The sequence below is a fragment of the Brachyistius frenatus genome, unplaced genomic scaffold (assembly GCF_029030835.1).
Source record: "Brachyistius frenatus isolate BFR_SWC_R1_liver_20210118 unplaced genomic scaffold, ASM2903083v1 Contig_30, whole genome shotgun sequence".
NCBI lineage: Eukaryota > Metazoa > Chordata > Actinopteri > Embiotocidae > Brachyistius > Brachyistius frenatus.
Window position 1 is genome coordinate 4,064,001 of NW_027210629.1, and position 19,954 is coordinate 4,083,954.

At 41.6% G+C, this 19,954-nt stretch overlaps 2 protein-coding genes across 7 annotated transcripts; one reads left to right on the plus strand and one right to left on the minus strand.

Moving 5' to 3' along the window:
* Positions 1-175: 175 nt before the first annotated feature.
* On the plus strand, positions 176-13,234 carry cdc14b (cell division cycle 14B). Of its 6 annotated transcripts, XM_069699587.1 has the most exons (15): positions 178-516; positions 1,694-1,784; positions 2,743-2,818; positions 3,589-3,681; positions 3,821-3,897; positions 4,268-4,334; positions 4,420-4,570; positions 4,649-4,879; positions 4,990-5,128; positions 5,433-5,598; positions 5,732-5,829; positions 10,142-10,189; positions 10,276-10,401; positions 12,049-12,114; positions 12,279-13,234. In XM_069699587.1, the coding sequence occupies exons 1-15, from the start codon at positions 408-410 to the stop codon at positions 12,316-12,318; spliced, it is 1,578 nt and encodes a 525-aa protein (XP_069555688.1). In that variant the 5' UTR covers positions 178-407; the 3' UTR covers positions 12,319-13,234. The 6 variants fall into 6 exon arrangements, 4 of the variants coding, with proteins under 4 accessions (XP_069555686.1, XP_069555690.1, XP_069555688.1 ...); XM_069699585.1 differs by lacking the exons at positions 12,049-12,114; positions 12,279-13,234 and adding an exon at positions 10,741-12,015 and having other exon boundaries at positions 176-516; XM_069699586.1 differs by lacking the exons at positions 178-516; positions 12,049-12,114; positions 12,279-13,234 and adding exons at positions 1,208-1,507; positions 10,741-12,016.
* Positions 13,235-13,289: 55 nt separating this feature from the next.
* Positions 13,290-18,013, minus strand: LOC138621484 (intracellular hyaluronan-binding protein 4-like). Its single transcript, XM_069699590.1, has 8 exons — positions 17,535-18,013; positions 16,718-16,856; positions 16,107-16,265; positions 15,908-15,979; positions 15,735-15,815; positions 15,079-15,250; positions 13,706-13,894; positions 13,290-13,463 (listed from the first exon to the last, which is right to left on the minus strand). The coding sequence occupies exons 1-8, from the start codon at positions 17,791-17,793 to the stop codon at positions 13,398-13,400; spliced, it is 1,137 nt and encodes a 378-aa protein (XP_069555691.1). The 5' UTR covers positions 17,794-18,013; the 3' UTR covers positions 13,290-13,397.
* Between the last annotated feature and the right edge of the window lie 1,941 nt (positions 18,014-19,954).

Below are 19,954 nucleotides of genomic sequence, written 5' to 3' on the forward strand. Positions count from 1 at the left end.
CTATAATACAAGGTCACAGCACAGTTGTATCCAAATGGGATTTATTCAGCACCAATATGGGACTTGCGTTATCTGTGGGCTACACAGCTGCTACAACCGAACAGTGAAGGGTGGGCACTGGACATCTAATTCTGATACGTCACTTGCAGGGGATTCAGAAAGCAGAAACCTGCCCCTGCTCATAGACGTCACCACCACCAGAGAGGCTGGAGCAGGCAACTGTAGGCTACCTTGGTTGACACATACACACCACTCACACACGCACACACACACACACACACGCAGTAACAACATCACCAGGAGCGCAGGAGCAGAGCATGCCATATTAACGCAGCAACTAAACGGGGACTCGCGGAGGTCTTGGTGCAGCTGCTCAGGAATGTCCACCGTGCAGCCCTGAGGAGAAAATGAAGCGCAAGAGCGAGAGGAGACGAGCCGAGTCGAGGAAAAAGCGCTGTGCAGCTCCCAACAGCTCAGAGGCGGAGCCATACGCTGATATTTACATTGAGATAACAGGTAAGAGGGTCTGCAGAATGAACCCTGACAACTTTCAGCCCAGTTGGCAAATATGTGGAGACGCGCACGGCAGGCTGCGCACGCACACAGATACGATTTAAATAACTAGGGCGTGTGAAAGTCTCCGATTTTTTTTCTGCTTTTGTCGTCAATGCACTGGGTTTGCGTTGAGTTTCCCTTCACGGTGCACTAATACTGAATACGAACAGTTTTATGCTGGTATTTATCTTCGTGCAAGTAATTACATCAGAAAAAGAAAAAAAAATCTTTTCTCTGCACCATCTTGTTTTATGGACTGTGTGCAGGTTATAGACGTGTACACAGAGATGTAGTGTTTTAATGTCATAAATATCATAGTCAACCCACCGTCGGCCTCATCTAATGTTAATTTTCATATCTTTATGGCGTTTCCTGGTTCGAGTACATCTTCGATGAGCTCAAGTCCGAGAGAGGGAGGTGCGTCCAAGTGGAAATCACGAATATGATTGGCTGAGGGATCGTCCTAGCAACCGCTCGGGCAACGATCCCGGGGCCTATCGTGTTGCTCATGGTGAGAACTTTAAACTGAAGAAGGCGGGGCAGAACCGAACTGACAGGTCCTCTCTCCAATCGCGCGGCGTCCTGCATCTCTCGCAGCCAATAGTTTCAGGCGGAGAACCTTGGGGGAGGAGTCGCGCGGGGATCATTTTTTTTTAGCAGAGTGCGCACTTGCTGTCGAAACTCTCCTTCCCCTCTTCGACTGATGACTTTCTCCTCTTTGAAAACAAAGTCAGGCTCAAGTACGTGTTTATTGCGACGTTATACGTTCAAGTTACCGGTTTTAACTCATCTTTTAAATCTCCGAGCACGCTGTTTGTGTATCTTTTACTTAGTATGCGCAAGTCCTCGTGAAGTAAGACGTACGTTATTTGTCTGCAAAACCTCATGTTCAGAACTGCGACCAAGATGACCGCTGACGATATTTCGTCAAGATGTATTGAGTTCATCAAGGGTAAGTTGCCTGGAAAGACTTTAAAAAAAAAAAAAAAAAAAAGTTGCTGTGGACAAAATGTACTCGTTTGTGGGAACTGAGAGTCTGCAGAAGTATGGTTGCATGACAAAAGCAAGTAACTGCCTCTTTATTTTGTCGCTCTAACCCCTCTCCCCTCCTCTCCTCCTCTCCCTCCTCTCCCTGCAGATCAACTATATTTTGCAATACTTCAGCAAAAGATCAAGAGCACTGCTGAAAGACACTGTTTCTGCATAGATGAAGAGCTGGCATACGAGAAGTGAGTAATCGGGTCCTCGTCCCTCATCATTTTGAACAGTCTTGGGTTTACTGGCATTGTTTCTGATCTTTGCCCCCTCACCCTTCCTCTTCTTTGAGGAATAAAAGACAGGCCTTCAACCTTAAAGCTATCAGTGCATAATCTAAAGGACATCTGTACCATACTAAACCTCCACATCATTTAAAACACAGTGAATCTCAGTTAGCTTTGATTGCAGAACTCCTTACTAAGAAATTGATGTTGTGAATATTATGGTGCACTATTTATTTATTTTTTTGGCAGTTTAAATACTTTAAAGGTAAATAACATGTAAATGATCTGTACTTGTATAGTGCTTTATCACCTTTTGGTCTCAAAGCGCTTTAACATGGTTTTCCCATTCACCCACTAATGAGACAGATCACCATGCTGTCATCAGGAGCACATTCACACACACACTGATGGTACACCATGGGGAGGAACTTAGGGTTCAATGTCTTGCTCAAGGACACTTAGGTGTGACAGGAGGAGCTGGGGATCGAACCACCAACCTTCCGATTAGTGTGCAACCCACTCTACCGTCTGAGCCACAGCCTCCCTGTAGATCCAGAGTGTACTGGAGGGCAGGGCTGTTTTAGTGGGCTGTTGTGAGATTGGCTGCAGGAGAGGAAAAAACTGACCTTTCAGAGTTTTATGCCAGTGATACAAAATGGACCTCTTGTCTTTGCTGCTTTTTGTCCCATTGTGATTGACCAACTCCAGCATCAAATGCTTCCAAATAAAGTCTTTACTCCTTCAGTGTTTGTTTTTTTACTGTGTCAATCTAAGGTAGTGGATTCTATCTAGTGAAACTTCCCCAGAGACAATAGCTGGTTGCATAAATAGCCACTCTGACACAGTCTTTCTTTTTCTCTCTCTCTCTCTCTCTCTCTCTCTCTCTCTCTCTCTCTCTCTCTCTCTCTCTCCCTCCCTCTCTCAGCTTCTATGCGGACTTTGGTCCCCTCAACCTGGCCATGTTTTATCGCTTCTGTTGCAAGCTGACAAAAAAGCTCAAGGTAAAGTAAACTGATGCTCCTAAATGCTGGAAGAGAGGAGAAGAAGAAAAACCTGCCTCAATAAATACCTATTTACACCTGCAGTAGCTAGACAAAGTAAAGTAGGGCTATAGCTCTATAAAATGACAGTCAGCTGTTTTACTGTTCAATTTATGTCCTTAATAGTCCTTGTTTGTCAACTTGTGACAGCACTGCTCCTCTTTGTTGTGTTGTGATTTTGGGGGTCGTTGGGTACAGATTTTGGGCACCTGAAGTTTGGCCACTGATGATTCAGCTTTTTTTGCAGCTCTAGCACATTACTGCCGTTTGTAGAGATTGCCTGGCTGCATCGAGAGATTCCATCCAGAGTAATACGTTAAATTTTTTGCATAATGTCCACACTACTTTGGCATTTTTAAAGCCCTAAAACAAGAGATTTTAATCATTCATGATGTGTGTCTCCCTGATTCGTCACGCTCCTATGTGTGGCATGCTCGGTGTAAATGCATGGTCATGTGATGTGCATTTTCTTGCGGAGCCTTGGCGGAGCTTGGCATTCACCCCACCACCTATGTAACATTTTTGTCATGAAGTCAGTAAATGTTCCAACATGCCTATGAAGGATCTAAGGCTGTCTTACTACAGCTTTTCAAATTAAAATTATCTTATGTAGTGTTGCATAGTAGGAGTGGAAAACGTGAATAGGTCGACTCATGTCATTTCTACATCTTTAAGTCAAATAAATAAATCATCACATGTCATTTAATGCTGTTATTAATGTCTCTGTACAGTCCATCATGCTCTCAAGGAAGAAGATAATCTTTTATACCTGTGGAGATCAGAAAAAACAAGCCAATGCTGCCTACCTAATAGGCTCATATGCAGTAAGTAGTGTACAAACACGCATTACAAATAGCTTGTGAATTTATTTCGTACCTAGCATTATCCTAAATGTCAAAGGCTGAAATTATATCAGTATGTAATACAAGAGGACACTCGCTAATTAGACTTTTGTATTTAAAGGTAATGCATCTACATATGATGCCAGAGGATGCCTACAATCTGCTGGTGTCAAAGAATTCAACATATATTCCATTCAGGTAACAAATCACCAACAGTTTGTATCCTCAGTGATAGCAACTTCATGACTGCAGCTACTGCATGACAATATATTGTTTTAGCATCGACAGACGTATTATAGTCACTTTACAAAGTGTAATGTTATCTTAAACATAGACAGACTAGTCCATCTGATAAGTTGCAACTGCAGCTCAAGAATGATGTAGAAGGGTTGGTGACTTTTAAAGGCACAGAGTGTTGATAGAAGGTATAGGGCTTACTTTAAAAAAATTAAAAAAAAAAGAAGTACGGTCACAGTTGGCATTCTGGACAGAGAATTGTTTTAATGAAATGAAACATCCCGAGTACGTTGTGCAGATTAAGTCCATCATTATATTCTATGTTTTACAGAGATGCTTCGTTTGGAACCTGCATGTACAATCTGAACATCCGAGATTGCCTTCGTGGTGTTCACAAAGTATGTACTTTCAAGACTGATTTATTTTTCTGTCTTGTATTGCAACGCTCCTGATGAAGTGATTTCCCTCTCAACCATCCACTAGGCTCTTCAGCACGGCTGGCTCGACTTCTCCAACTTTGATGTGGAAGAATATGAGCACTACGAGAGAGCAGAAAACGGAGACTTGAACTGGATCATCCCAGGAAAGTTCCTCGCTTTCAGTGGGCCTCATCCAAAAAGCAAAATAGAGAATGGTAATGGATGCACATTACAGAACTGTGAGACTTAATTTGACCTCCTGAACTCACAACAATGGTTTTCTCTTACCGAAGGGTACCCTTTACATGCTCCTGAGGCCTACATCCCATACTTCAGGAAACACAACATCACCACTATCATCAGACTCAACAAGAAGATGTACGATTCCAGGCGCTTTAAAGATTCCGGCTTCGAACATCATGACCTGTTCTTTGTGGACGGGAGCACACCGACCGACGCCATCGTCAGGAAGTTCCTCAACATCTGTGAGAATGCCGAAGGAGGCATTGCTGTCCACTGCAAAGGTAACATTTATGATTCAAGACATGAATCATATACATGTAGCCGTATGAACTCTGCTCAGTATGCTGTTTGTGGCACAGTTTAATGCCATACCACTTCTGCTTTATTTTAGCTGGTCTTGGGAGGACTGGCACTCTGATCGGCTGCTACATGATGAAACATTACCGTCTGACTGCAGCAGAGGCCATTGCATGGATACGGATCTGCCGACCAGGGTCCATCATTGGACCTCAGCAGAACTTTGTTGAGGAGTAAGTGTTTACCGAAGCAGGATTTTCAAAATGTCCCTAATTTAAGATCACAAAGCGCTACTATATATAGTATTATACTGTTATTAAAGGTTGGAAAAAATCTTTAGGTATGAAGAGTTTGACAGTCAGAAACTTTGCTAATCAGTGTTTGTGGGTGTGGCTTGATCAGATTTTTCTGACAGTGCTGAGTTAGGAAAAAGGCTCTAAAAAAGGAGACTCCCACATTAGAAGATATTAATGTCAGGGCAAGTTTCCTGAGAAATCTTAAGTTACATTTGTGGTTTGTTGACATTTCGTACATCAGGAAGCAGAACAGTTTGTGGGCAGATGGAGATGTTTTCCGGGAGAAGATGCTAAATGAACGAGAGAATGGCAAGATCGCTGTAACCAGGATTTTGTCCGGAGTGGATGACATAACCATCAACGGAAGCAACAAAAACAGGGTGTCCAAGAAAGAAGAAATGGAACTGGTGAGTTGGAAGTGACACTGTTGTCCTGCTTTCAGGTGCAGAAGTTTTGGACTTCTGTGAGAAGGAAAAATTCCAACGAGCCGCAAAGACGTACCCCCGTGTCTATCCCCCTTGCTCTTTCTCTGTTTTACAGTACAATGATGAAGATGAGAGAAATGGCCTCACGCAGGGTGATAAACTACGAGCCCTTAAGAGCAAGAGGCAGGCCAGGTCGTCTTCAGGTTCACTGTCGTAAGTATCCACGCAGCCCGCAAGCCTCATCATGCATCACGCCAACATTGTTGTAGTAGTGTAAACGATTCCTCTCCTCGTCAGTCCCTCAGATCTTTACACGTATACAGGAGCGTTTTTCAAATCATAAATAACATCATTTGGAGGGGGAAAAAAATGACCATGTAGGATTTTCCTGTGACATTTATCATTTCATTGGGTGAGGTTTCTCTTTTCCTCAGTGTTTATCCAGGTCAGTCAGCTCTTCTTGAGTCAAATTTTAGGCTTGGCTCATCAGTTATAGCTGCCCGTCTTTAGCCATAACACGGCAGTTTCATCCGAACATCATAATTTATCTATGAGTTACGGAACCAGGCAGTATCCCTGTACTATTTTTACTTTTTTTTCCCCCCCTACTGCGTTTTTGGATTAAAGGCCATCATATCCAGCTCAAGTGTAATAAAGTAATCACATTTTCTTCTGTGATCAGTGAGTTATGAGAGGGAACAATGAGTCAAGAAAACAGTGGCTCAGATACTAAGAGTAAGTGACGGTTGTTTTGGAGGGCTGGATTTTCGTTACTTGATACACACTCTTCCAGAGAAAAAAATATTGAGGGCTGGATTTAGAAAGGCACAAAAGATGTGGGATTTAAAGATTGTTTTACTGCCGGTAATCTATACTCGGTCAGAAGCCTCAAGATAAAAGTCAGAGTTAAGGGGACAACATACATAGGCCAAATCAATATAGAGCTTGCTAGTCACCTGATCATCATGTCACAATGTCCTTGAGGTAACTGGGTTAATCATTAAATCAATAGATAAACCTTACTGTTGAGTCAAACATGGATTTGATTAGCATATTTAACTAAGACTTTACTGGGAGAAGACATGCGCAGTTTGTGGACGATAATGTCCACAGCACTTGGTGCCAAAACTCTGGGTTTAAAAATGATTTAATCAGCGCTGCACAGTCAAACAACAGTGGACATAAATGTTGAGATTAAACACAGATTCGTAGAATTGCAGTTGGGATTGGACAGAGCTACAGTGTTGACACATGTGAAGACAGGAGGACCTTAGAAATAGTGCAGACCTTGATCGAAGCTGAACTGATTTCACGCCATGGGGCAGTGAACTGATAATATGATGGTACTGCACGCTGGATGGGGCGGCATGCAATTCAACAGTTAAACATAAAAGAGGCCACGTCTCTATATCTCTCCCAGCCTTTGCCCTGCAGCAACAGAAGCGTGAATTAACAGCTCGGGAGTTGTGAAATTGGACACCAATAAATCCTGGAAATGCCAAATAAAAGAGAGACGTACATACATATAACAGAATTAAAAAAAAACATGTAGTTCTGTCTGTAAAAGTTGTTGTTACACGTCGTTGTAAAGACATAAGTATGCTTATGCTCTGGTGCAGCTAGATGAATGTGACATGTGACTAGCCAGCTGTATGGAAGCTTTGTGGTCCAATGGGAGGTGCTCGAGTGCTACCGCTAATCCTATGCTGATCAGGAAGAGTCATAATGTCATGATTTGCCCCCCCCCCCCCCTGTTGTTTCTCTGCTTGAGGTCCACATCCTTTGTGCCCATGTAAATCAAGCTGTGGAAGGCTGAGTGTCAGCACGGCTGACGATGGTTGAACGGCCTCTGCCAATGTACCCATATGGCTTTGGCTTTTGTTGTCCCATGTCAGGCAGGTGGTAGTGTTCTGCTGCAGCCTCATGGGCACGGTGTGGCCGATGTGTTGCCTGCCGTTCAAAAAATAGCAGAGAGGCAGAGAAAGAGTGGGGGAGAGGAAAAAACAGAGAGAGGATGTGAGGTTTTGTATGACGGAGGTAAGTGGACATCACTTCCTTTCTAGCTGACATCCTCCTCCTGTAGAAATGGTTGCTATGCCAGTGAATGGTATGGCTAACGGTATGGCTCATTTTGAAGTTGTTCTTTTTTCCCCCTTTCTTTTCTGTCTTTCTTTGGATGACCATGGTGTGAAGTGGATATGCACTTAGTGGATGCATTACATTTACACACATTTCATTGTGTGCATCATGGACACACTTGGCTGCTCTGCTTTGATATCAAGGCCTATCCGAGATATCCTCCGAGTTACGATAAAGCTCTCGGGCTGAGCCCACCGTACTTGTTAACAGCAGCACCAATTATTCAACTAATCACGGTTTTACACAAGATCTGGATTAGTTGAATTAAAAGCTTCAGTGCTTGGCTTGCACTACAGACTTGGCACTTCTCAGGAAAAAAAAAAAAAATGTTAGTAAGAGAAACTTTGGCCTTGTTCTCATCTGCAGCAGGTACTTCCTCATTGTTTGGTAAAGTAGGTAACTTGCCAGCTGAACCATTTAAGCTGTCGGTGTTTTTCGGAAACTGACAGTAGTTTTTCGGTATGAAGATCCTCAGAGACGGGTGTTTTTATGAGTTTAATTTGTGGCTTTAAATTACATTGTTGGGATGGTAAATTCCTCCTGATCCTCCTTCTAATAAAAAGGATTACAAAGCATCATCTGTGAGGTTCTGAGGACGTAGCGGGATGGAGACGTTTTTTTTTTTTTTTTTTTTATCCATTCTCAGGAGGGAGTCGAGGCAGAAGGGAGATTTGCTTGCACTACAGGCCATATGCCGTATCAGTGTATGCGTTGCTACACATCTAATTTCCAGCTGAACTTCACCATCTGGCTCCACTGTTTGTTTTATTATGTAACACTGAAGCGCATGTTGAATTCCAGGGACGGTTAGAACGAAGATTATCAAAACTTTTCGTCTTTTCTGCCTTTCCATGCATGGCAACAGGCACGACAACCTTGGACATGCACGCGTGCACATGCCTCTGTGTTCAATCTGCGTTTGTGTCTAACATATAATTAATGTTGGGCCGGGATCATTGTCAATTGCCTGTGGTTTTTCCATTGCTTTTGTGACTGGATCGGTGTTGCGCATACCATCTGAGCTTTGTTTAGTCCTTCAGGTTTCTTTGAAAAATGGTTTGTTTTTGTTGAACAAAAATTTGATAAAGGATACTTTAATTCAGCCAAACTGATAAATTGTCAGGCTGATATCAACCGCAGATACTTTATGTCTATTGATTTCCATAAATGTTTTATAGGCTCTATATTTTCCCCTCACGGTAATGTAAATTTGCATCATCTTTACATCTACTTATTAGGGTCATATTTTAGAGGTAAAGTTTGTTGTAAACTGTAAATAACCTGCCCCACTATGAACTGAGCTCATTGTCAAAAACCTTTTTTTTTTTTTAATGTAAAATGGAATATCAGCCCTTTTATTTCACAATATTAGCTTTAACTTCTTACGTACCAATATCTACTTAAAATGTCCTACATTGGTCGGGTCCCGGCAGACTGCTAACGCATCAGAGCAAGTGAAGAAGAAAAACGTGCCGTCTCTTGCATCTGTTGGATGCAAGGCTCTATGAAAGGCGTCTCATCTCATCCAGTCCCAGTGGAAAAGCAGAGCATCGGAGGCTTTGTGTCCTGCCCAGACGTCTCTTGTCTCTCCTTCCTTTTTTTTTTTTTTTTTTTTCCCCCCTTTTTTGTCCATTTGCTCTTGTTGTTGGATTTGTCCTCCTTTCAGATGGCTGGTAGCCATGCTGCTCTCCTCCCTGTGTAGCCTTGCCCTGTGGTGGATTGTGTATGGCTTCCCTTCTTCCATCCTGCATTTCTGTATAGACGGGTTAGGATTTCAATGAGCTCTACCGCCCGTCAGCCCCCCAAAAACCTGTCCTGCCCCCCCTTCTGGAGCTCTAACTGAGAATGCTGTAAGTGAGACCCTGGTCTCTTTTTAATTCCCAACCCAAATCAGAAACCTGTTCAAAATCATCCTCTTGTTACTTTATTCTTTCTGTAAATATTGTCAAATTAAAGCTGATGAGCAGAGCCAGTTTTTAAAAAAACATCAGAGGCTCCTGCCTTGTCCTTGTCTCCATTTTCTGTACATAATGATTTTATACCATAGACATTCCCATCATCCTGTCATCTTTAAATATCATGCTTTGCTGGTTATTGTGTTGATTTGAGTGCCAACTGTTAAAATGTAACTGCCAGACAGTTAAGCCCTGTTGATAAAAATAACCAGGACCAATCAAGTCCCTCTTTAAGTTGTTTAGTGCCACCGCCTGGCCTTTCCTGGTACTTAACTTGGCTTTACTAATCTTGCCTGGCTGCTGAGTGCAATAATGATGATTTAAAACCTTCTTGCCCATCTCCATGCAGTCGTTTCCTCCTCTGCCTACACCCTGTCATGTCTCTCGATATGTAAAGTTTCACTTTTTTTCTGTTCCTCTGTTTTTCACAGACAAGAAGAGAATAAGATACACACCAGGTCATCATCACAGTCCCTGAGGTAAATTCTGCAGTATACATACAAAACGCATACCAACACGCCGACGTTTAAACGGACTTAATTACTGACATTTATCTCCTCTGCAGCAGGGTCATCTTGCAGGCCAGTGTTCAGGGCTGTAAGACCAGCGTCAGCCCCATAGCGCTGTCTGACCGCTCAGACAGCAGGAAGAGGACCAGGACCTCACTGCCAGCCAACGGAGTAGGAGGAAGGTCAGTGGCTAAAGTTGACACGCTGCTCTCATTTATTCAAATGATGTATAATCAGCAAGAGCAAAGGACTTAAAAGGAGCAATTTTACTCACCCAGGTAGACTTCCGATGTCTTTGGCGTTGAACGCTTCCTCTGTACAGTTTGAGTTCAGATTATTATCGTCAATTATTGTCTACGTTATCAAGAGAGGTGCTTCGTTGGTGCGGTAACAAATACATGTCTTTTGTTTTTGATGTGTTTTTGATATGCGGCGTTGACACGGTTGAAAAGCTGCCAAGAGGCTATAGCCACTCGTGGATCGTTGCGGACTAAATTGACAGCTTCCCTTCTCTCTGGCAGCTCCCTGTACCACACCAGACTGGTCAGGTCCCTAGGCAACTTGCATGTCGCGGCTGGCGACACAGACCCAATGTGTTGCGAGCCGTGCGGCAGCCGTAGAGACACAGCCAGTGTGACACCCAGCACAGGCACTCTCATCAACTTAAACATGGCGCAGGTCCAACTGCAGGCAAGCTCCCTCAGACCCACTCTGAGCCGTACGGAGACTTGAGCTGCATTTGCACACAGACAGACCTTTTTTTTTTTTTTTTTTTTTTTTAAGTTAATTCTTTTTTTATGAGAAGCAGATCACCACTGTGCTGCCCAAACAGGAAGAGTCATATTTAATATGGTTCCTTTCTGATTTGTGCAGCAATGGGATAATGAGATCTGTAGAGCAAAGGTCAAATCTGATCTTTGGTGTCTGTGTAAATCCAGCCAAAATCCAGAGGCTCAGCACACTCCCTACTTCTCCTCTTAATGTTCAAGATAGTGGTCGTGCCATAATCACTTCACGTGCTCGGGCTGGGCTGCATCAACAATTTTAACTAAATATAACTGTATATAATATACCGTTATCCGCAAGTCCTTTTTTTAAACAGACATTTTAAAGTGATTGGGGTTTTTTTTTTTTTACCCAGCGCGGTTTGGATCTCACAAATCAGGAAGTCCAGGGGTTTTGATGTCAATGAAAAAAATGACTTGCTTTTATCGAATGAAATCCTGAGTTAACTTGAAAGAATGAAGTAAAACAAAATGAAAATTCAGTCAATCAAGTTCAAAAATGTCCCCAATTTTTTTTTTTTTGTATTGTATTTTGACTTTCTTACAAGTTTTAAACATTTATTCCCATCTTCCTGCTCAATTTGTGTACTGTTAGTCTGTTAGATTTAAATTCCCACTGAGTTTATGTCTTTTTTGTCAACCATGATTCATTTTAGACGTAGTGATGATGATGATGATGCAACCCAGCCCAGGTTCTTTTACTTAGATGTCGTACTAACATTAAACACAGGCTGACATTGTCCAGGACTAACGTGTCGTAAATCTGACCCTGCTTATGTACCACTATCAGGATGCCAAATTCAGCTCCACCTGCCTCAGCTCTGTGCTTTCAGCATCTTTCCTTGCATGTTCTCTACGAGCAGTGTTTTTTTGGGGGGGAGTGTGACTGGCTATAGCTTCTCTGGACTCTGCTGCTCACCGAGTTATCTGCCTACGGCCTGTCGGCGCCACTCTGCAGCCACACGTGCCTTCTTTACTGCTGCTAATCTGAAATGTTTCTCTCTCCTTTCTCTTTCCTTCTTTTGTACTTCGTACATGTAACAGACGCACCGTCTCCAGAGGACGTAAAACTCGCAGCTCTTTGCAATCAATTCGATTTTCCAGGCTATGGTATCTATCTCCTCTCTACTTTTCTGACTTAAAATGACTGAATTTTAAATACCATCAAATGATTTTTTTTTTTTTGAATCATCTGTAAAACAGCATTCTTATAGACATATCTGATATCTTGTCACTAAATATTGCCGTGTTCAAACAATCTCTTTCTTCTACAGTCACTCCATACCCAAGGCTAGAACTCCTCTTCTTCGATGAAGCCTGTGGATCTGGAAATTCAGAGGGAATCCAACTTCTATACAGCTGTACTACTCTGAATAGATTTTTAATTTTGAGAAAGTTGGAACAAAGTTTAACCAACATGATGTGACATGCAATTAATTTTTAGATTGATTGCAAGTTTTACCCATACTGCACTTTTGTTATATACATTTTTTTTTTAAACAGCACCATGAAACAAACAAACAAACAGATTAATCATTGCCTTGTTGTTCCTACTTATTGAAGCATGCCGTAGCAAACAGATTGAACCGCATCCATCAGACCGGCAGGTGAATGTGTGAACGTAAGAGACTCCCTCCAACATGACCACTGTGCAGCAGATATTTTGGATTACAAAGCAGGAGAATTTGCAGATTTGTAGATGAAACATGGGTGAGGACTTTGTAAAAAAAAAAAAAAAAAAAAAAGGCACAAGGTGCGTGTTGGCCTTGGATACAATTGAAAAATCTGCAATGAGTGTTGGGAAGAATGCCATCACAAGATACAGAACTGTGCACGTTTGTACCTCCGTTGTCAATATCTGGCTCGTATTATTCTCGTCATTTACTTAAAGCTCTTCAGCTCCTGCATTTGAAGACTGTAAATATGTCGACATTTGATATACTCGGTTTGTATTTTGTAAATATTTTGTAAGTTTAGAATCATGCTATGAAATAAGACAACGGTCCTAATGTGGCCTTGTCCAAACCATGTTCATAATCCACGAAAGACATTTGCTTGAAGCGCATAGAATCAGACTTTTTAAATAAATGTACTCCCAACAATGTCTGTGGCGATATGAGCCCAATATATTACCGTGCATTTACACAGTAGCTGACATTTTTTTCATTGGGATATCATGTGTACAAGCTCCATGGAGAACTAAGCTAATAAAAGTCCCTATAATACACTATCCTTGGTGGGTCATCTGATAACTTGTCGTATTGCTTCAAAAATATGAAAACAGAAACTCGCAAAAGCATTTATTGAACAGTCAAAAGAACCCAAAACCTCAAAGAGCTGAAACCATGAAAACTGTTTTGTTGCAGGATGTAAATGCAGATGAGTGAATATAGTTATCTTCCTGCTGATAGTGCTGGAAAGTCCTCTGGGTCATCTGGATTAGGCGCCAAAGCATCCTCCTAATGGGAAAACCGTAGTCATTGATTTAGCATAGATTTTTTTTTTTTCTAATTTGTTTTCTAGTAGTCAATTATGTGAGGGGAACACCTTCTCTAGAAAATAGGCAAAAGCTCAAATGCAGATATCAAACTAGTGCACATCTAATCTCGAAGCATTTGTTTAAGATTCTTCCTGTCGATCTTCCCACACTTTGTGCCTAAAACCCAGACATGCATTTATCTCCTCAGAGTTAAGAACGTACCCTCTCTAACATGGGTGGGGGTCTTTCTGGGCGACTACTTTGGCCACCTCGTGCTCCCCTTCCTCGGCCTCCACGGTTGGGGCGTCCGAGACTTCCGAAATTGATGTTCAAGAGGGAGGTGATGTCATTCACAGACCTGCGGAGGAAGTTTCCATCATCCTCCATGTCCTCCACAGGCATCTTCAGGTTCTGAAAATGGGAAAGAAGCAGTAAATAAAAAAAAAAATTTAAAAAAAAAAACATGTCTAGCTAAATTTATTGTAAATGACGACAACAAAGTATTTGGAACATGGTCTGATTGACAAACTAATGGAAAATTACAGTGTGATGAAGCTCACCGAGGAACACGGGTTAAGTTCAAGGAAAAATGTGCCCCTTTTTCTGCAGGTGTCCACTCCGTGCTGACGGTAAATGTAGTCAGTTGAAGCAATAGTTCCCTCAGTGCTCACTAAACTGACCACGTACTGTAACGCCGGCAGCTGTTGTAAACACAAACGCCACGACGTGTTCAGAAAACTGCTTCTCCATCCATTGTTGTGCATCACCACCCTCACCCGCTTGCAGGCACTGCCGGTTTGCGTGGTCTTTTCCGGTTTTGTCGTTGGCATCCTGAAGAAGGTCTCCAGCACACTTCTATAGCCACGGGAGCGCGGAGGTGCACGACAGCGTTCGACAAAAAGTGTCCACGCCGGAGGTTTTCAGCCGCAGCATCAGCCTCTCTCTCTCCGCTGCACTTCCCGAGCCGCACGCTCAAATACAGCTTCACGTAGGAGTCGGGACAAAACGCCGTAAAACGGATACTTGTTCATGACATCCTCGGAACTCGTATTTGGGGATTTTCGCTGTTGGAAACGCAACTTGTTGTAGAACAAGGGACGGTGCTGCATCTAAAACGTCCCCTGGCGACCGAGGCAGCGGTTAACCTGCAGATCCACCAACTGTGTCACCGAACACGTCAAAACGACAGAGCTGGTGCCGGACCAACAGCTTCCGGCTGCTTCCACGAGACAAAGAGTGGAACCCATTGCTTCGGCTGACTAAATTGACCCCGTTGTCTCTACAGTCACGGCCGATACGTTTCACACGGACCTGAAGAGCTTGTTATTTTCTGAACGAGCTTCAAACAAAAGCTACTTGTATGCAAGAAAAAAATGTGTCGGCGTGTTTCCCATTAGTGGGACCCTTAAAAACTCCTAATGGTTATTAAACTGTGAATAATGTTTGCTTGTTGGCGGGTCGTGGTGGCAAATTTTCCCTTTTTTTTTTTTTTGAAAACGCATTACTTTGCATCAGGTTCATGTTTTGACATTTCCCCTTTTTCCATCAGGAGGAAATACAAGAGTTATTGCGAACGAATGCGAAAGTTCTCTCACCTCCAGCTGCTTTGACTTGTGGATCACCTTGGCCTTGGAGGGAATCTTGTCCTCCGCTTTGCGAATATTAAACTCTGCTTTGGGACGACCCATCTCCTGCTGGGCCTTCCACTCATCCAGCGTCATCTCCATGGTAACCTGGACCACCATCTCTCCGTCCTCATCTGTTGCCCTATAAGGGTCGAGGACAAACTACATCCGTCGGTCCACTTTCTTTTTACAAATCTGTATCTCGTCTTAAAAGGGGACGTACGTGTTAAGATTTAGGGAGATCTTTTGGCAGCAGTGAAATGAAGAGATCCTTGGGTAGCTTCTAATGGATACGAGTTTGCCACCAGAAGAAATTACACTTCACCGGCATATTGCTGGGAGCCAGGGGATGCATTAAATATATAATTTGAAAGAGGGCAAACCCTAACTACACAAAAAGATGTATCCAAGAAATATTGAGACAGCAGATGTTATACTTTTTTCAACAAATACATTGTTTAAACTTTAAACAGAAATCTAGTTCATAGATACTAAAACAACAGTCAAAATTTGCTTCCCCCCCCATTTTTTCCCCCTAGACTACACAACTGACACTTTTGGCAGAAACCCGCCATTAAACGACGCCGACGTCATTTCTAACAAAGATACTTCTGTGTGCCACTCACCGATTTGGCTTTTCTTCCTCCACAGGGATTTGGGGTTCCTCAGATTTGACCGGCGCATCGGATGTCGCCTCCGTCAGTTGACTCCACAAAAGGGACATGGACAAACCCAAACAGGTCTCTATTGTGTCCTAGTATCGAAGTTGCTATTTTGATGTTAATCAAAGTTCACTTACCTTGCAGCTTCATTAACACAGCCCCAGTTCCATGGTCCTCGGCCTCCCCTCTTTTCCTCTGGAGAGATACCTCTGCAGTGATTAGATTATAAATGATTGATTATACCCATCTGTGCAACAACATTTCAGAGAACAAAAAAAAAAAAAAAAAACTTTTTAAAATCAGACATGAACAACAACAACAACAACAAAATCATACGTTCCGCTGTGTCGATCAAATTCTCTCTTGTCCCTCGGATTGAAGTTGTCCGCGATCCTCGTGTATCCTCCTCCTCTTCCTCCTCCTCCTCCTCTCGCTCCTCTCCTACCTCTGAACCCTCCTCTGTCCTTGAAGTCAGAATCTGCACTATAGGGAGGCCTAGCGACCAATCAGATTAACACTCATTCCTGAGACGGCTCCCACATTTTAAACTCAGCTGCTGAGAGTGTTTTCATAGACATGTAAGTGACATTACATTATCCGTACCAGTTGCTGTGCAGCAGTGAGGTTAATGCTAAAGTATTGACTAATACCGACAGTCATAAGATACTAGACCAAGGCTATATCCAAACTCGTGTTTTTTAAAACGGTATTTAAAAACAATCACGGTTTCAGAACTAGTCTCTGACCATACGAACACACCTGAAAACTCAATTTGAACAAAAATGTCCACCAAACTGTACTTGTATTCACACGTGCTTTAAGGACTAAGTGGATTTTTAGCCACTTCATTTCAAATAATTCTGTCACATATTCAAATCCATATGACCAAACTCTGGAAATCAGAATGCAGGAGTTATCCTTTACTCCCGGCTTATGGAAAGACGTACTTGGAGATGGAAAACTCCTGTGGCGGCTCCTGGTTGGGCCTCCGCTGCCCAGCAGCAGTTCTCTTCATGCCTCTGTGGGCCTCCTCCATGCCATCGCCACTCTCCATCACTGGTGGAGGACAGGCCTGCTGCTTTTGGACTGAGGACACACTGAGGCAGTCAGATACTGAATTGTCTTTTAGCACTTTTTCCTCTCCTCTTTGTTTGCAAATGATATAGACAGATCCTGGATACTCAAATGTTTGGTAAAAAAAAAAGGGGGGGGGGAGTAAATGAATCAAGAGCACCTATCCTAGTCTTTACAAATAGTTTAACGCATTATACAATACCGCGAAAACTGCTGGTTAGATATGTGAATTTACCAGTACGCCTACAGGTATCAACACCGAGCAATCCCAATCTCCATCTTTACTCTTTTACAACCTTGCTCACTGGCCTTCTACAAAAAAAAAAAAAAAACACGTTTTTATAGATTTATTTTTCTTACTTATCAATATACGGCTGGCAGGAATTAATCTATAGATTTCCGTTCGTTTTTTTTGTTTTTTTTTTATTTGCCGTCAAACTCCCGAGACTGTCATTTGCGTCGAGATTGGAAAGGCACTCTCGCCGGGCATGCACATCGCTCAGCAGCCTCGCTGACCTTGCATCATCAGCAGCTGACACAGCCTGGACCAAAAAAAAAAAAACCGGGTCACTCTTGGCCGGACTGGCCGGTCTAGAAATACCAGCAGCAGCCAGAACCGTTCGGATCCAGGGTGTGTCGCGGTGAAGCAGCCCAGCTGGGGTTTTCTTTTATTTGTTTTTTTTAGCTTACCTGGCGCCGGGTCATGACTGCCCAACGCGATTGGGAGGCGCCTGTCCTTCTGGGACTCCTTCTGTCCAGGTCTTTTCTGTTTGCTCTTCTCCTCCTCCTCCTCCTCCTTCTTCTTCTTCTTCTTCTTCTTCTTTTTCTTTTTCTCCTTCTCCTCCTTCTCAGTTTCCACTTCGCTGATCAGGTCGAAAGGATCGCCGTCGTCGTCGAGAAGCTCGCCGAACCTGTTCGCCACAGCGCACCCGAAGGCGTCCGGCAGCATTTCTTTTTTTTGTTGTTGTTGTTTTTTAATTTAGCCTGTGTGCGTGTGTGTGTGTGTGTGTGTGTGTGTGTGTGTGTGTGTGATGAAGAAAGCGGCGGGGTTCAAGGGCTGGTTCCCTCCTCAAAGTGGACACATGTCTTACAAATACCGCGCTGATAAGACTGAACTCGAGAAAGCGCCGTTTACCAGCTCGGCTACGAGAGAAAAAGAGAGCTGCTGACGGCACTTCACGTCCGACAGACGCGCACAGCGGTTTGTCCACACTTTTAAATGTTTGCACGTGCGGACACGAGTGACGTCACGCCCCTGCGCTCATCAATAGGCTGTTCACTAATCAATATTCATTGCGTAAGCTTGGCCGATGTCCCTGCTGGGGATGGTGGATTGCTCTCTGCTTAGTCAGGCTGTGCTATAATATATATATATATATAAAAATATACATATATTTATATATATATTTTTATATATATTTTTTTATAACACATTATTATTAAAGCGGAATGAACGACACAACAACACATTTGAAACTAAAGTTACAGTGGTGACTATATATATATATATTTTTTTAATATATATAATTTTTATATATATTTATTATTATTATATATATTATTATATATTTTTTTATATATTTATTATATATATATATTACTTATATATAGTTTTTATATATTTTTTTATAACATTATTATTAAAGCGGAATGAACGACACAACAGCACATTTTAAACTAAAGTTACAGTGGTGACTATATATATATATATTTTTAAATATATTTTTTATATATATTTTTATATATTTATTATTATATATATTATTTATATATATATATTTTTATATATTTATTATATATATATATAATTTATATATATTTTTTATATATATATTTTTATAACACATTATTATTAAAGCGGAATGAACAACACAACAGCACATTTTAAACTAAAGTTACAGTGGTGACTATATATATATTTTTTAATATATTTTTTATATATATTTATTATATATTATATATATATTATTTATATATATTTTTATATATTTATTATTATATATATGTTATTTATATATATATTTTTATATATATTTTTATATATTTATTATTATATATATATATATATTATTTATATATATTTTTTATATATATATTTTTATAACACATTATTATTAAAGCGGAATGAACGACACAACAGCACATTTTAAACTAAAGTTACAGTGGTGACACGTTAGATCTTGAAATGTTGGCTCTCTAGTTTTCTTCCAACTAGCGCAATGAACAAAGAACCCAAGAATTAACCATCGAAAAACCCTTAACAGTGAAGCATGCAGCTGAAATAGTAATATTAGGAGGCAGTGGATGAATGTAGCCTGTCTCAAGTGCTTTAGCCGACCTAGCTTAGCAGCTTGCTGTAACAGTCACTTACCATTACAGTAAGCGAGCAGCTGTTGGACGCTAACCCTGAGGTCAAGTTGGGCCACAAAGCTTGTGCAAGCTATTTAATTGAATGTCCTACAGTTATTTTACCCACTGTGCATTCAGCGAGTGATAATGTTAATATTGATCTTTTAAAGTGTATATGTTATGGTGCCTGTAGCTGGCAGCAGCTGCTCCCATCTCTTCCTGGGGTAGGTAGTGGTGTTAACACACCTGTCGCCAAACTTGGCCCAACCTCAAATGTCCCTACTAGTAGAACCCGCACGGGATTAATGACATTTTTCCACTAAAATAACCAAAAATAAATAAATAAAAAAACAAGCATTCCCAGGTATTTTCTTAGCATCATTCAAAGAATTGTATTTCCAACCTGTGAGTAACATCATTTATCCCCATGCAAGGCCTGTATGCACAGACTCTACACTCTTTGAGCAGCTACATTAAAAATGTTTTTATTGTTATTATTATTATTATTATTATTGTAATTATTCTTATTATAGCCCATGCATTGAACAAAAGTGAGTAGGCCGGTGCTCTTCCACTTCATGAACTTCATTTCATTTTATATAATGTACTATGGGTCATGGGTAAAGGACCATCCAACTGATACTTACAAAACAACATGAATATATTACAATACGGAAATCCACGTATTCTAAGAATAAAATTAGAACAATGTATCTCAAACCTTATAAAGCTGTGTCACCCCCCACTCACAGGAAGAGTCA

Excerpts from the sequence above, each read along its gene's own strand:
- cdc14b (XM_069699585.1), top strand. The coding sequence starts at position 408 with ATGAAGCGCAAGAGCGAGAGGAGACGAGCCGAGTCGAGGAAAAAGCGC. Across the intron at positions 3,682-3,820 it reads ACCTAATAGGCTCATATGCA|GTAATGCATCTACATATGAT; the intron begins GTAAGTAGTGTA and ends TTGTATTTAAAG. Across the intron at positions 4,335-4,419 it reads GCCTTCGTGGTGTTCACAAA|GCTCTTCAGCACGGCTGGCT; the intron begins GTATGTACTTTC and ends ACCATCCACTAG.
- LOC138621484 (XM_069699590.1), bottom strand. The coding sequence starts at position 17,793 with ATGCTGCCGGACGCCTTCGGGTGCGCTGTGGCGAACAGGTTCGGCGAG. Across the intron at positions 13,895-15,078 it reads ACAAGTCAAAGCAGCTGGAG|AACCTGAAGATGCCTGTGGA; the intron begins GTGAGAGAACTT and ends TCCCATTTTCAG. Across the intron at positions 13,464-13,705 it reads CCCCACCCATGTTAGAGAGG|GAGGATGCTTTGGCGCCTAA; the intron begins GTACGTTCTTAA and ends TTTTCCCATTAG.